This window comes from Chiloscyllium plagiosum, unplaced genomic scaffold (genome assembly GCF_037043375.1).
Source record: "Chiloscyllium plagiosum isolate Xiang-an unplaced genomic scaffold, Cpla_swu_hap1 HiC_scaffold_47, whole genome shotgun sequence".
Lineage (NCBI taxonomy): Eukaryota > Metazoa > Chordata > Chondrichthyes > Orectolobiformes > Hemiscylliidae > Chiloscyllium > Chiloscyllium plagiosum.
In genome coordinates this window covers 18,577,963-18,593,025 of record NW_028270185.1, presented here as the reverse complement: position 1 = coordinate 18,593,025, position 15,063 = coordinate 18,577,963, and the positions used below count along the sequence as shown (strand labels likewise).

The window sequence follows — 15,063 nt, the reverse complement described above, 5'->3', positions numbered from 1 at the left end:
GTTAGGTGGGCTTGGATCAGCGCAACATCGAGAGCCAAAGGGCCTGTACTGCGCTGTATTCGTCTATGTTCTATGTTCTATGTTCTATGTCCTTGAACTGGGTGGCTTGCTAGACCATTTCAGAGAGCGGTTAAGAGTTAACCACATTGCCGTGGTCTGGAGTCACATGTAGGCCAGGCCAGGTAAAGAATAGAGATAAACTAGTCTTTTTGGGGTTGGAAAAGCAGAACTAGTTTCAATATCTAAGCCATTTAGATACATTAAAGCAAAGTGTATCTGACACTGACTCTCAAGGCAATGGAATAGAAGACACACTAAAGCTCATGGTGGCCCTCTAGTGAGTAATCTGAGGAACTGATCATGGAAAACGAATCAATGAAATGTTGAAATCTTATACCTGCATAAGACTGAGAAAACTTCCTAACGAGACTTGAAAATTATAAGGATAAAGGGAGGGAGGAATTTAAAATAATCACAGGGATCAGTGCTGGGATTTCAAATATACATATGGATGAAAGGATTCAATGCATGGAAGCTAAATTTGACAATTACCCCAAGTTAGATAGAGAAGGAAGTTGAGGAGAAAGCGAGGACTGCAGATGCTGGAGATCAGAGCTGAAAATGTGTTGCTGGAAAAGCGCAGCAGGTCAGGCAGCATCCAAGGAGCAGGAGAATCGACGTTTCGGGCATGAGCCCTTTTTCAGGAATGAGGAAAGTGTGCCAAGCAGGCTAAGATAAAAGGTAGGGAGGAGGGACTTGGGGGAGGGGCGTTGGAAATGCGATAGGTGGAAGGAGGTTAAGGTGAGGGTGATAGGTCGGAGAGGGGGAGGGGCAGAGAGGTCAGGAAGAAGATTGCAGGTTAGGAAGGTGGTGCTGAATTCGAGGGTTGGGACTGAGACAAGGGATCCTTCCATTCCTGAAGAAGGGCTCATGCCCGAAACGACGATTCTCCTGCTCCTTGGATGCTGCCTGACCTGCTGCGCTTTTCCAGCAACACATTTTCAGCTAGAGAAGGAAGTTGTTAAGAAGTATAGTGTCTGTAATGGGACACAGACACCTTAAGTGAGTGGACAAACACTTGGCTGATGGAGTATAATGGGGCAAACATGAACTTGCCCATTTTGGCAGAAGAATCGAGAAGTAGCATTCTATTTAAATGAAGAGAGATTGCATAACTTGGTGAGACAGAGGGCTCTGGGTAGTTTAGTACATGAATCACAAACATACAGGTAAAGCGAGTGATCAGGAGGCATATTGAATGTTGTTTATTGAAAAATAGGAGTCAGGACATTTTACTATAACTGTGCAAAGACGTGTTGAGGCCACATTTGTGCATTGTTATGGTCTCCTTATTTGAAGAAAAGATATAATGGTGTTAGAGTCAGTACATAGAAGATCCATGTGATTCACTCCTGGGATGATTATGTTATGAAGAAAGATTAAACATGCTGTACCTGACAGGATTGTCCTTGTCTGGGATTCTCTTCCTTGGAAAGCAACGAAGCCTGGGTCGCTAAATTTGTTCAAGGCTGAGTTGGATAGAGTTTGGATATTCTAAGGAAGTTGAGGGTTATGGGAGGGTACAGGAACATGGGGGTTCAGAAGCCCAATCAGATCAGCCACCATCTAACTTAGTGGTGTAGGCTTGATGGACCGAATAGCCTAATCCTGCTCCTGTCAACTTTCCTCTGAAAAACAACACTTTACCACTTTCCCAGGTCTTCTGTCTTTAATTCAAGTTAATACTGACCACCTATCCCATGACATTTTGAAAGCAGCCCTTTATGTGAGAGTTTTCAATACAACCTCAAAATCTTTAGGTAACATCCATTGCACTCTCTTTACCAACGCTCTCTACTCTGGATGGAAACTGTACGGGTTATGGCCATTTACTTCCCCTTCGTTACAGGAACGGAGTCAGAGTATTGGAGAATCATTCAAACACTGTGGAAGGATATTCCTAGCAACTACAGGCCAATCAATCCACATTTATAAATGCACTAATCCAGGATACAGTTAACAGTCACTTACATAAATGTTGATTAATTAATGAAAAGCAGTTGGAGGTAAATCATGTTTAACTAAACTTGATTAAGTTTTCTGATGGGGTGACAGAGTTGTGTGGATAATGTGGTTGATAAGGACTTCCACAAAATATGCAATAAAGTACCACATTAACAGACTTGCCAGCAAACTTAAAGCTGGTGGAATAAAAAAGGGCATTGGAAACATGGATAAAACATTGCAGTGTCAATAGAGATAGGTAAATCCCAACAACAGTCAGAGCTATGACCACTGCTTTTCTTGATCTACATTTATGACTTATATTTAGAAGCTGTGAGCACAAACCACAATGTTAAACTTGGAGATGCATTGGACTGTGGGGGGATAGGTTTCGTCTTTAGGAGGACATAGACAGGCTGGTGGAATGGACAGGCAGGCGGCAGATACAGTTTGATGCAGGGACTTAATGGTAAGGTCCTCGTGAATGTTGACGAACAAAGAGACTTTGGGGGTGCAGGTTCATAGTTCCTTGAAAATGCAGTCACAGGTAGACAGAATGGTGAGGAAGGCGCTTGACATGCTTGCCTTTATTGGTCAGTGCATTGAGTGTAGGAGCTGGGATATCATGTTGCGGCTGTACAGGACATTGGTTCAGCCAGTTTTGGAATACTGTGTGCAATTCTCATCTCCCTGCTACAGGAAAGATGCTGTTAAACTTGAAAGGGTTCAGAAAGAACTTACAAGAATGTTGCCAGGGTTGTAATGTTTGAACGATAGGGAGAGGCAGAACGATAGGGAGGGGCTATTTTCTCTGGAGCGCCAAAGGCTGAGGGGTGACCTTAAAGAAGTTCATTAAATCATGACGGGCATAAATACCCACATATGGAGTCAGCTATTACGAGGGGGCATAGCTTTAAATTAAGGGGTGGTAGGTATAGGACAGATGTTAGGGGTAGATTCTTTACTCAGCGAGTCGTGAGTTCATGGAATGCCCTGCCAGTAGCAGTGGTGGACTCTCCCTCTTTATGGGCATTTAAACGGGCATTGGATAGGCATATGGAGGATAGTGGGCTAGTGTAGGTTAGGTGGGCTTGGATCGGCGCAACATCGAGGGCCAAAGGGCCTGTACTGCGCTGTATTCTTCTATGTTCTATGTTCTAAATAGAGTGAATAGTCAAAGTCTTTTCCCCAGGGTAGGGGAGTTCAAAATTAGAGGGCATAGGGTTAAGGCGAGAGGGGAAAGATCTAAAAGGGACCGAAGGGGCAACTTTCTTTCACACAGAGGGTGTGTGAATGAGCTGCCAGAGGAAGCTGGTACAATTACAACATTTAAAAGGCGTCTGAATGGGTAAATGAACAGGAAGGGTTGAGAGGGATATGGGCCAAATGCTGGCAAACGGTACTAGATTAATTTAGGATATCTGGTCGGCATGGACGAGTCAGGTCTATTTCCGTGCTGTACATCTCGATGACTCTAAGTGCTATGGGACACACACAGGAGGAAAGAATGAGAGGAGATGATGTAAAATGACGGGTGTCATTCTGAATGACAGAAGGGACAAGCTGACCTGGGATCTGTGAGCACAAACATTAGAAGGTTTGGCATAGCAGGTTGAAAACGTTCAAAGGCAAATGGGATGCTGGGTGTCATAAACAGAGGCATAAAGTACAGAAGCAAATAAGTTGGTGATCATTAATAAAACTCTGCTTTAGACTCAGTGGATTATTTTAGCCAGGAGGTGTTGAGGATTTTTGACAGGATGGATGTGGACAGGATATTTTCTCTTGTGAGAAAATCTAGACCCAGGGGGGCAATATTTAAAAATAAGTGCTGGTCCAGTTAAGACAGAAATGAAGTTTTTTTTTAATCTTCGAGGGACGCAAGTCTTTGGAACTCTCCAACTCAAAAAGGCAGTGGTGGCAAAACCTTTGAATATTTTTAAGGCATAAGTGGATAGATTCTTGGTAAACAAGGGAGCGAAGAGGTGTTCAAAATCATGAGAGGTCGCGAAAGAGTAGATAGGGATAAACTGTTCCCATTGGCAGAAGGGTTGAGAACCAGAGAACACAGATTTAAGGTGATTAGCAAATGAACCAAAGGCAGCATGAGGATAATGTTTTTCTACACAGTGAGTGGTAAGGATCTGGAATTTACTGTCAGAAAAGGTGATAGCAACAAGGCTTGCAAGAAGAGGTCTATAGTGTGAACCTTGACTCAATTTTGGGGTAGCCCGGTGGCTCAGTGGTTAGCACTGCTGCCTCACAGCACCAGAGTCCCAGGTTTGATTCCAGCCTTGGGTAACCGTCTGTGTGGAGTTTGCACATTCTCCCCGTGTCTGCGTGGGTTTCCTCCCACAGTCCAAAGATGTGAAGGTCAGCTGAATTGGCCGTGCTAAATTGCCCATAGTTTTAGGTGCATTAGTCAGAGGGAAATGGGTCTGAATGGGTTACTCTTCAGAGGGCCGGACTTGTTGGGCCGAAGGGCCTGTTTCCACACTGTAGGGGATCTAATCTAATCAAGAATTTGTTAAGCACCCATAGAGTCAAACCGTGCAGAGGAAAGGTGAGTGACTGGGACTAGCCAAATTTCCCTTGCAGAGAGCCAGCATGAATTTAATGGGCCCAATGGCTGTGGTGCAACCATTCTATGATGATATATTTAGACACAGACTCTCAGAACCACATCCTCCTTCCGCTTTCCGTCTCACGCTCCATGACGTCTGCAGTTTCCACATTGCTGTTAATTTAAAAGCCCTGACCTGTGGTATTTCCAAATAGTGTCTGGTAGGAGAGCAACTTGGTGAAGGTCAGTGGCAGACAAGTGCTGACAGGATTCGGGCAGTAAATACGACTGGAATTGATGTGTGAGTAACTCTAATTCAATCCCTTTCTGTTACACTCCTTAACTGCTGCTAACCCTCCAGTTCTAATTAATTCTGTAACTCTTGAACTAGGTAGCTCTCCTTAATTTTGTGTTACTGTCTTTAATACTGTGTTACTGCTGAGTTTAACAATAACTCTGTCTGTGCTTAACTCCCTAACTATATCTAACTCTAATCAAACGAGAGAGTGGTGCTGGATGCAGGTCAGGCAGCATCCGAGGAGCAGACGAATTGATGTTTCGGGCATAAGCCCGTCATCAGGAATGAGGTTTGTGGGCCGGGGGGCTGAGAGATGATGGAGTGGGGGGGGTGGGGTGGGGGTGGGGAACTGAAGGGGGAGGTGTAGTTGTGGTCGGGGGAGTCTGCTTCAGGATGTGGCTGAAGAGCTTCAGTGCGGACTCGCTACCACAGCCACATCTCCTTGCTCAATTCCCCAGTGCTAACCCCGTCCCATTCATTTCTCAGCCCTCTGGCCCACAAGCCTCATTCCTTATGAAGGGCTTATGCCTGAAACGTCGATTCTCCTGCTCCTCGGATGCTGCCTGGCCTGCTGTGCTTTTCCAACACCATTCTCTCGATTCTGATCTCCAGCATCTGCAGTCCTCACTTTCTCCTACACTCTAACGGGCAAAGTTTAACTATAACTCTCTGTTTAACTCCATAACTCTGTCACTAGCTGTGTTTAATAGTAACTCTTGTTCTTAACTGCATAACTCTGGGTTATTTTCTAACTAACAGACTCCCCCGGTGTTTACCTCTGAGTGAGGAACAACTGTATTATTACAGTTTGTCAGTGTACATTACGCGTCTGAGGACAGGGAAAGTTTCACAGTAGAGATAATGACAAGAAGAGGCTGTCAGTCTGTACTTCTCTGATTCGTTAACCCCCTCCCCACCTCCTAAAAACTCTCTGGTTACCTATTTCATAACCAACCCTCTGGAACACCTTCTCCAGTAACAGACTGACAGGGTCATCACTCACCTCTTGGACGTTGCAGGGAAAAAGCTGGGATAAAGAAAAGAGGGAAAACCGTGGGCAAGGCAAGAGGAGAAGCTGGGATCTGGGGGGAAGGATTAAGGGAAGGAATAAGATCACCCATGAAGATGGCCTTTGGAGGATCCAGTCGGGGAGTCCAGAACTAGAGGGCATATAGAGGGGAAAGATATAAAAGAGACCTAAGGGGCAACTTTTTCACACAGAGGGTGGTACGTGCATGGAATGAGCTGCCAGAGGATGTGGTGGAGGCTGGTACAATTGCAACATTTAAGAGGCATCTGGATGGGTATATGAATAGGAAGGGTTTGGAGGGATATGGGCTTGGTGCTGGCAGGTGGGACTAGATTGGGTTGGGATATCCAGTCGGCATGGACGGGTTGGACCGAAGGGTCTGTTTCCATGCTGTGCACCTCTATGACTCTATCTCAATACTTAGGAGATGAAAAAACATCACTGAAAGCCAAGAGGGTTTTCTTGTGGATCACAGGATCAAGGACCGTCTGAGGATCCTCCCTGTAGCAAAGTTTCTCTTTGCCAATCTGAAAGTTTGCTCCTGTTTCCCTCTCCAAGTGCCGGTCCAGGTGTTGGATGACATGAGCTTGTGTCAGGAGAGTGGTCAGTCCTTGGAGAGTTGGAGAGAGTGGGAGGGGGAGAGGGTGCTTTACGTGAGTCACATATTGGAAGTTAAGACTAACCATGCCTATCTGCCCACCTCTCCCTCAACACCAACTACTCACTTTCTTATCAAATCTCTCAATCCCAATCATCCAAATTTTCTCCACATCGCCCAATCCATCTGGCACCTTCACTGCAATGCTCAATCCCATCTGTCCACTTTCTTATCACATCCCAACTCAACATGTCCACCATCACCTCATCTTTCTCAACCCCCAAGTACTGAGCTCATCATCTTCTCACCATATTCCTGAATTCGGCCATCTTACATTAAGACGATAAGACATAGGAGTGGGAGTAAGGCTATTCGGCCCATTGAGTCCACTCTGCCATTTAATCATGGCTGATGGGCATTTCAACTCCACTTACCCGCACTCTCCCCATATCCCTTAATTCCTTGTGAGAGCTAGAATTTGTCAATCTCTACCTTGTAGACATTTAACATCCTGGCAATGAATTCCACAGGCCCACCACTCTCTGGCTGAGGAAGTGTCTCCTAATTTCCATTCTAAATTGACCCCCTCGAATTCTAAGGCTGTGCCCACGGGTCCCAGTCTCCCCGCCTAGCGGAAACAACTTCCCAGCATCCATCCTTTCTAAGCCATGCATTATCTTGTAAGTTTCTATTAGATCTCTCCTCAATCTTTTAAACTCTAATGGATACAATCCCAGGATCCTCAGCCGTTCATTGTATGTTAGGCATTGTCACCATATTGCCCAATCCCAGCTTCCTTCTAAATCCCTCAATTCCACCTTCCTCCCATATCCCTTAATCCCACCTTCTTTATAAATCCTTAAATCCCATCCTCCTTCTAAATCCCTCTTTCTTCCCTAATCCCAGAATTCCTTCTCTCGAGAAGAATCCATTTATTGCAAGATCTATTAGCATATCCCTTTTCTTCCCTGGGAATTTATTCTAGAACTCACTCTTTCCCTGTTTGCAAAGATTGCCTCCAAGTTCCCTTCCTGCTCTGACTAACTTCATTTCAATTTGGCGACTAGTTCTGGTCTATGATTGACTGCACAAATAAACGTGAATAAAAACCTGTTTCTGCTGAATGTAACTAAATGTGACTCATTCTTCAGGGTATTGGACATGGGGCTTGACAGAGGATCTGATCAGAGGATGCTTATGGTCACAAAGAGCCCTGTATTGATTCTGTCAGTGGACTGCAGTTTCTGATTTTGGCTGAGCCTGTGACTAGACTACTATCTGGTGCTGGAAAAGCACAGCAGGTCAGGCAGCACCTGAGGAGCAGGAGAATCGACGTTTCAGGCATAAGCCCTTCATCAGGAATGAGGCTTGTGAGCCAATGGGGTAGAGAGATAAACGGGAAGGGGGGGGGGAGGGGGTGGGACAAGGTGGGGGGAAGGTATCTGAGAGTGCGATATGCAAATGAAACTGCAGGTAATGGTGATAGGTCAGAGAGGAGGGGAGAGTGGATAGGTGGGAAGGAAGATTGACAGGTCATGAGGATGGTGCTAAGTTGTAAGGTGGCGCACTAACCGCTACACCGCTGAAGCCAGGCACCAACTCGCACACATCTCCTCCTACTGCCCCCTTGACCATGACCTCACTTCCCATCACCAAACCATTGGCACTGCCCTCATGACCTGTCCCACCTGTCCATCTTCCATCCCACCCATCCGCTCCACCCTCCTCTCCAACCGATTACCTTTACCCCCCTCCTCCATCTACCTATCACCTTCCCAGCTACCTTCCCCAGCCCTCCTTCCATTTATCTCTCCAACCCCTTGGCTCATAAGCCTCATTCCTGATGAAGGGCTCATGCCAGAAACGTCAATTCTCCTGCTCCTCGGGATGCTGCCTGAACAGCTGTTCTTTTGCACATTCTCGGCTCTGATCTCCAGCATCTGCAAGCCCCACTTTCTCCAACTATCTGGTAATGGTCACTCACATTGATATTAAAATTCATATGGGCGTCGCTGGCTGGGCCAGACTTAATTGCCTGTCCCTAGTTGCTCTTGAGAAGGTGTGGTGAGCTACTATCTTGAACCACCACAGTCCATTTGATGTTGGGCACATTTACGATGCTGTTGGAGAGCCAGTTCCAGGATTTTGACCCAGTGATAATGAAGAAACAATGATTCAGTCCCAAGGCAGGATGGCATGTGGCTTGGAAGGGAACTTGTGGTTGGTGTCGCTCTCATGTTTCTGCAACTCTTGTCCTTCCAGATGGTAAAGGTCATGGGTTTGCTTGGTGTGGTCCAAGGAGCATGGGTAAATTTCTCAAATGCATGTCAACCAAATAGGGTAAAAATGGCAGATTTCCTTATCTACTGGCTAAGGGATGAACCAGATGGGTTTTTAATAACAATCAACGATTATTTTATATTCACCATCATGGAGATTACTTTTCAATTCTAACCTTAATCAACTAACTTCAGGGGCAATGGTGGGATTTGAAACCATACCCCCTGAGCATTAATGTGTCCCCCCAGGATTACCAGTCCAGTGACCCCTTTAGTACGGCACTACCATCTCCCATTGGTCACTAAAACGCAAACACTTCCCTCCTGCCATTGAGCCAATTTTTGACATTTTGACCTCAGATCCTGGCTTTTTTTTGCTGTATGGGATCTTGGCAAAAGCCTTGCTACGAACCATGCAAAGTATATCAAACAGACAACTGCCCTCTATATCCTTGTTATCTCCCCTCAAAAAATCAAAGTTATCAAAAAATGACCTTCCTTTAATACACTGATGTTGATGGTTTAATAAATCAATCTAAAAGATGACAAGCATTGATCCTCATAATTTCTTCCAAATATTTTTCCAGCATTAAAGCTAAGCTGGCAGCTCTGTAATTACTCAGGCTGTTCTCATAAACTGGGGCGGATAGTTAATACTCATCTCTCTTTCTGTGATTAATGATGGACAAGGCAGACAGAGTGCGTGTGCATGCATGTTTTTCCTAGAACAGGCTGCTAGGGCCGTCATCAACATCAAACATGGCTGACCACGGGACTCTGTGCTCTCACCGTCTGCCATGTTTGGTTACATTATGAATGCATCTTCTGTGACCATCAGGTTCTGGAGCAGGTCTTGAACCTGGAGCTTCTGGTTCAGAGATGGGGATGCTGCCCATTGCAGTACAAGAGGTGATATTAGGCTAAATATTAAGCAGAGGGCGAGTAGTAGTAAGGCCCTTTGTCTGGGGAAGACGCTGTCGTGACCGTGAGGCATTCAAACATACAGGCAGAATTAGATCACTGAGTTTGTACTGCATTCAATGGAGTCTAATAATCCTCAACTCCACTTTCCTGCCTTTTCCCCAGAACCCAAGATGCCCTTATTGTTTAAAAATCTAACTCAGCCTTGAATATACTTAATGGCTCAGCCTTGACAGGCCTCTGCAGTAAAGAATTCCACAGATTCACTGTCCTCTGACAGGAGAAATCTCTCCTCATCTCTTTTCTTAAATGGATGACTCCTCATTCTGAGATTATGCTCTCTGGTCCTAGACTCATCCTCAGTGGAAGCTATACTTTGCGTCCACCGTGTCAAGGCCTTGTAATTTGCATGTTTCAATAAAGTTGTCTCTTGTCCTTCTAAATTTCAATGAGTAAAGTCTCCTCCTCAGAAAACGGTCCCTCCATACCAGGTATTAATCTGACAAACTTTCTCTGGACTGCCTCCAATGCCAGTATATCATTCCTTAGATGAGGGGCCCAAAGCTGTTCACAATCTTCCAGCAGTGGTCTGACTAGTGCCTTGTATAGTTTTAGCAAACTAAACTCTGCAACTTTGACTGGTAACCGAGGTAGTGAGTGCTAATCTATTTTTAACTCTCTTGTTGCAGGGATGGAGTCCCATTCCCCCTCAGAGACTCATTCAGTGCCTGTGGTTGCAGCCCTGGCCATGTGCTTGTCAGCAATTCTCTTCCTGCTGATGCTCTGCGTCCTCTTCACACCCAAGGTCATCTCAAAATACTGCAGGTAAGTCCAGCCAGAGCACAGTAGACTGATCAGAGTAAGGTCTAGAGCAAGGTGCTCCCAACATTCCTTTCTGCCGTGTTTCCATTTGAATGTTTCACACTTGGTGGGAATCCGGAATGGAATTTTATGGTAGAGGGTGGGGAGGGTTCAATTAGCAGGTAATACAGGCACAAGGCGTAACCAAGTTGAGAGTGTGTTGCTGGGAAAGCACAGCAGGTCAGGCAGCATCCAAGAAGCAGGAGAATCGATGTTTTGGGCATAAGCCCTTCATCAGAAACGATTCATTCCTGATGAAGGGCTTATGCCTGAAATGTTGATTCTCCTGCTCCTCGGATGCTGCCTGACCTGCTGTGCTTTCCCAGCAACACACTCTCGACTCTGATCTCCAGCATCTGCAGCCCTCACTGTCTCCTACAAGATGTAACCAAGACACCTACCATTTTGCTGGCTTTGTTGGTGTCAATGATTGGGCCTCAGAGCTCACTGGATTAGGCTGTGTCCGCAGGTTTTAAAAAAACCTCTCACTTTTTGAAGTGCCTAGACAGCTGATCCCAGGATGGTCCAATCTGATTTGCTGCCCCACATTACTGCCATGGTAGCCCTGGCATCAATTGCTTATCCCTCCATCGCACAGTTTGGAAACCTCTGGCCTGAGGTGAGATAAATCTGGTGCGAGAGTGATGATAGGGAGTGCAGAGAGAGGCGGAGTTGCTCTCTGATCTGTTGAAAGGAGATTGGATACAGGTATTCAAAATCAGGACAGGTCTGGCGAGAGTCATTGGAGGGGAACTGATCCCATGAGCAGAGAGGTCAGCAGATACCAACGTATGGTGACTAGAAAAAGAACCAAAAAGAGCTCATGAAGAAAAATTGCTTTTTGCAGCAAGCATTGTAGGGGTGGTCCGGTGGCTCAGTGGTTAGCACTGCTGCCTCACAGCGCCAGGGTCCCAGGGTTGATTCCAACCTCGGGCGACTGTCTGTGTGGAGTTTGCACATTCTCTCTGTGTCTGCGTGGGTTTCCTCCCACAGTCCAAAGATGTGCAGTTCAGGGTGAACTGGCCATGCTAAATTGCCCATAGTGTTAGGTGCATTAGGCAGAGGGGAATGGGTCTGAGTGGGTTACTCTTTGGAGGGTTGGCGTGGACTGGCTAGGCCTAAGGGCCTGTTTCCCCACACTGTAGGGAGTTGAGTCTAAGTGGTGAGGATCTGTAACGCACTGGCTGAGAATGTGGTGGATGTAGACTGAGTTGGGGCTTTCAGGAAAGAATTGGGTGAGCAGCCAAATAGAAATGAATTGCAGAGCAATGGAAGTGGAAACCAGCTGAACTGTCCTTGCAGAGAGCTCACTTGGCTTGATGGACCAAGTGATTTCCCTCCTTTTATTTAATCTATTTTCTTAATCAACCCGTGTTCAGAGATGTTATTACACACCGCTGCACCAGGTGGGACTTGAACCCGGTTGTCTTGGTTTAGAGGTAGGAACACTACCACAGCACCAGGTCTCTCTCTCTCTCTCTCTCTCACAGCAGGGAGCTGTGTGATGCCTGATGCTCAAATATCATTCCAGGTGCAGAAGAAAGCCCGAGGATTGTGCAGCTCACGGTGACAAAATATCCTTACCAACCTACGAGGAAGCAGTGTTCAAGGATCAAGTGAAACTCTGCCCACCCTCAGAGATCATCTCAGTGCTTCCAGCTGGACCACACAGTTTGCGATGCAACCCTCAGACAATGCAACGCCCAATGTTAAACGGGAACAGTTTTCATGAAGGTCACTTCAGTCCTTCTTACCAAATGGACCTGGCATTAGGTGGCACAAGCCTGTCTGCTGAGACTCACCTCAAGAACCTAGAGGAACCTCCAGCTTATCACAGCATCTACCCCAGATGGACAGGCACAGACTTGCATGTGGAAACAGAGAAGTATTCGATTCTGCCACTCGGGGTTGTCCCTTTGACTGCTAAAAGTGAGTTACCAGGTATTACAAATTATTTACTGCCCAGCTAAGGCCTGAACTGCTTCATGTTGGATATCCCCCATTTGCAGTTTGACACAAGTTCAACATAACTCCTATACTCTTAGTTCTCTTCCACTCGAATTGAAGTCCAGCGTTTTGTTTGACTCTTTTTCGAAGTGGCCTTATTAACCTCAGAGATTTGTATCCCTGTAACCCCTCAATTGCTGTTCTTCTCAACCTTATTTGTGGCATCCTCAAATCTTCTGACTAAAAATTACAACCATACACCTATCTATCTTAGAGTTCATTTGTCAATTACATGTCCATTCTGCAATTTTATTGATTTCTCGGAGTACTTTGTCACGTCCTCCTCATATTAATTATGCACCCCTATTTTGGTGTCATCCACAAATTTTAAAACTGTATCTCCGATGTACAGTCTAATTCCTTTATGCAGCAATGGCCCTCACAGCACTGTTCTTTGGAGGACACCACTTCTGACCATTTGCCAGTCTGCGTAATTACAATGCCTACACCCTGCTCTGCAGCCCGTTTAATGTTCATTCTGCTGACATTCCAAGCAACTCAGGGACACTCTCCAATGATACAATTGACATTTATCTATTCCAGTTCCAATCCTCATTGAGACAAGTGGGAACAGTATGAAGCATGTCAAAAGCTGACAGTGGATTCAGTCAAGGCATCTACACGTAGTACAACTCAGGGCCATTTGAGTCTGTGTCCATACAGTATCCTCCCAGTGGGGATCCAGGTAGCACTATTCCAGCGATAGTCAATACAGTCACATACAATTACAGACAGCACCACCTCAGTGAGGGCCCAAGCATTACCATTACTGAAATTCAGTTGGTCAGTGAGATTTATTTTTTCTTGGAAGTTGTTACTGCTTTAACAGGACTATTTAAATGTTGTCCTTTTTTTTGACAGCCACCCTTTCCCTGGAGCTCTGACGGTGCTTGAACTGTATTTCCTGCAGCAAGCCCGCAATCCATATCCTGCTAAACTGACAAGTGAATCAATATAAACACAGTGTCTGCTTGGAAATAAAATTGGACCCAATAATGTCAACAATCAGGAACTGATGGGTGTGCCTGCTGTTGCTTTGGAACATTCATTCGTGGGACATGGGCATTGTTGGCAAAAACACCATTGTCGGTTATTTCAAACTGCCCTCGAAAAGCGGTAATCTTGAAACTCTGCAGCTCGTGCTGGGTACACTCACAGACAGCTATTCCAGGATTTTACTCGGCAACGAGGATGGAACAGCAAGACATTTCTAAGTCAGAGCTGTGTGAGAACTGGAAGAAAAGTTGCAGGCCGTGCGGTGTTACAATGTGGGCAGCATGGTGCATTAATCAGAGGGAAATGGGTCTGGATGGTTATGCCTTTCGGAGGGTCGGTGTGGGTCCGTTGGGCCGAAGGGCCTGTTTCCACACTGTAAGTAATCTAATGTGGCTGCTGCTCCTGTCCTTCCAGGTGGTAGAAGTTGTGCATTTGGAAGGCGCTGTTTAAGGAGCTATGAACAGTCAACAGCTGAATCAGAAGTGCCTATAATACAGTAAAACATTGGGAGTCTGATGCTGTCTTGCAGTTGTTTAATATTCAGACCACACATGATCCCTTTAGAGTCCCCCAAAAACTCTTTTCTGCACTGGCCATCAACTTCCTCTTCCATTTCTGGCTCTGGTGTTCTGTCACCGTTTTCCTGACGGTTTCTGCTGGCTTTGCTATCTCAAAGGGGCAGCACCACTCCCTGAGGGGTTGAGACTGTTGCTGTACCTTACAGCTCTCAGCGTTGGATTTACAGAACCACTTTCTGATCAGGGCGCTCACCTACCAGAATGAGGTCTGGAGAGGCAGGTGTGGTCTGGGTTAAACCCCTCTGAAAATGACAGAATGATGGTAATCTGGAAGCAAAGTCAAGGAGCTCCTTACCCTGTGAAAATAGATTGCTTGGTAGGTGTGTGCTGATCCTTGACAGAGATTATCTGCAAACTGCCAGCAGAAGGCAATTCAGCTTAAGTGCTTGATTTTGTTCCATACTCCTGTTTCTTGTTACAGGTTAATATAAATAAAAACACTCCAATTTGTTTTATATACATGGTATCTGGTTGTCAAATCAAATTGCTGATGGAAAACTGGTGGGTCTGAACAATGACTTTGAAAAGAAAAACCCAAAGCAGGAACGAAAGCAGAACAAAGCCCAGTCAAACTCAGGAGATACTCAGGACGGCAGATGCTGGGGATCAGTCGAAGAGTGGTCCCTCGTGTGACCGAGTCGAAGAGTGTGGTGCTGGAAAAGTACAGCCTGTCGGGCAGCGTCCGAGGAGCAGGAGAATCAATGTTTCGGCCATTCCTGATGAAGGGCTTATGTTCGAAACGTCGATTCTCCTGCTCCTCGGATGCTGCCTGACCCACTGCACTTTTCCAGCACCACACTCTTCGACTCGGTCACATGAGGGACCACAACTGAGCAAGGGCCCTAGTCACACAACTGTCAGGTGTCTGAACTGCTGAGTGTGTAACTTCACTTCACTATATCGGATACACAGCATTACAAGAACATAT

The 15,063-nt window shown here is 45.9% G+C and overlaps 1 protein-coding gene across 2 annotated transcripts; it reads left to right on the top strand.

Annotated features, from left to right (window-relative positions):
• The first annotated feature begins 4,766 nt into the window (after positions 1 to 4,766).
• Positions 4,767 to 14,592, top strand: LOC148135996 (uncharacterized). Of its 2 annotated transcripts, none has more exons than XM_087983974.1 (4): positions 4,767 to 4,868; positions 10,383 to 10,518; positions 12,086 to 12,483; positions 13,423 to 14,592. In XM_087983974.1, exons 1-4 carry the CDS (start codon positions 4,865 to 4,867, stop codon positions 13,443 to 13,445), a joined length of 561 nt encoding a protein of 186 aa, XP_087840100.1. In that variant the 5' UTR covers positions 4,767 to 4,864; the 3' UTR covers positions 13,446 to 14,592. The 2 variants fall into 2 exon arrangements, with proteins under 2 accessions (XP_087840100.1, XP_087840099.1); XM_087983973.1 differs by having other exon boundaries at positions 12,086 to 12,495.
• Positions 14,593 to 15,063: the final 471 nt, after the last annotated feature.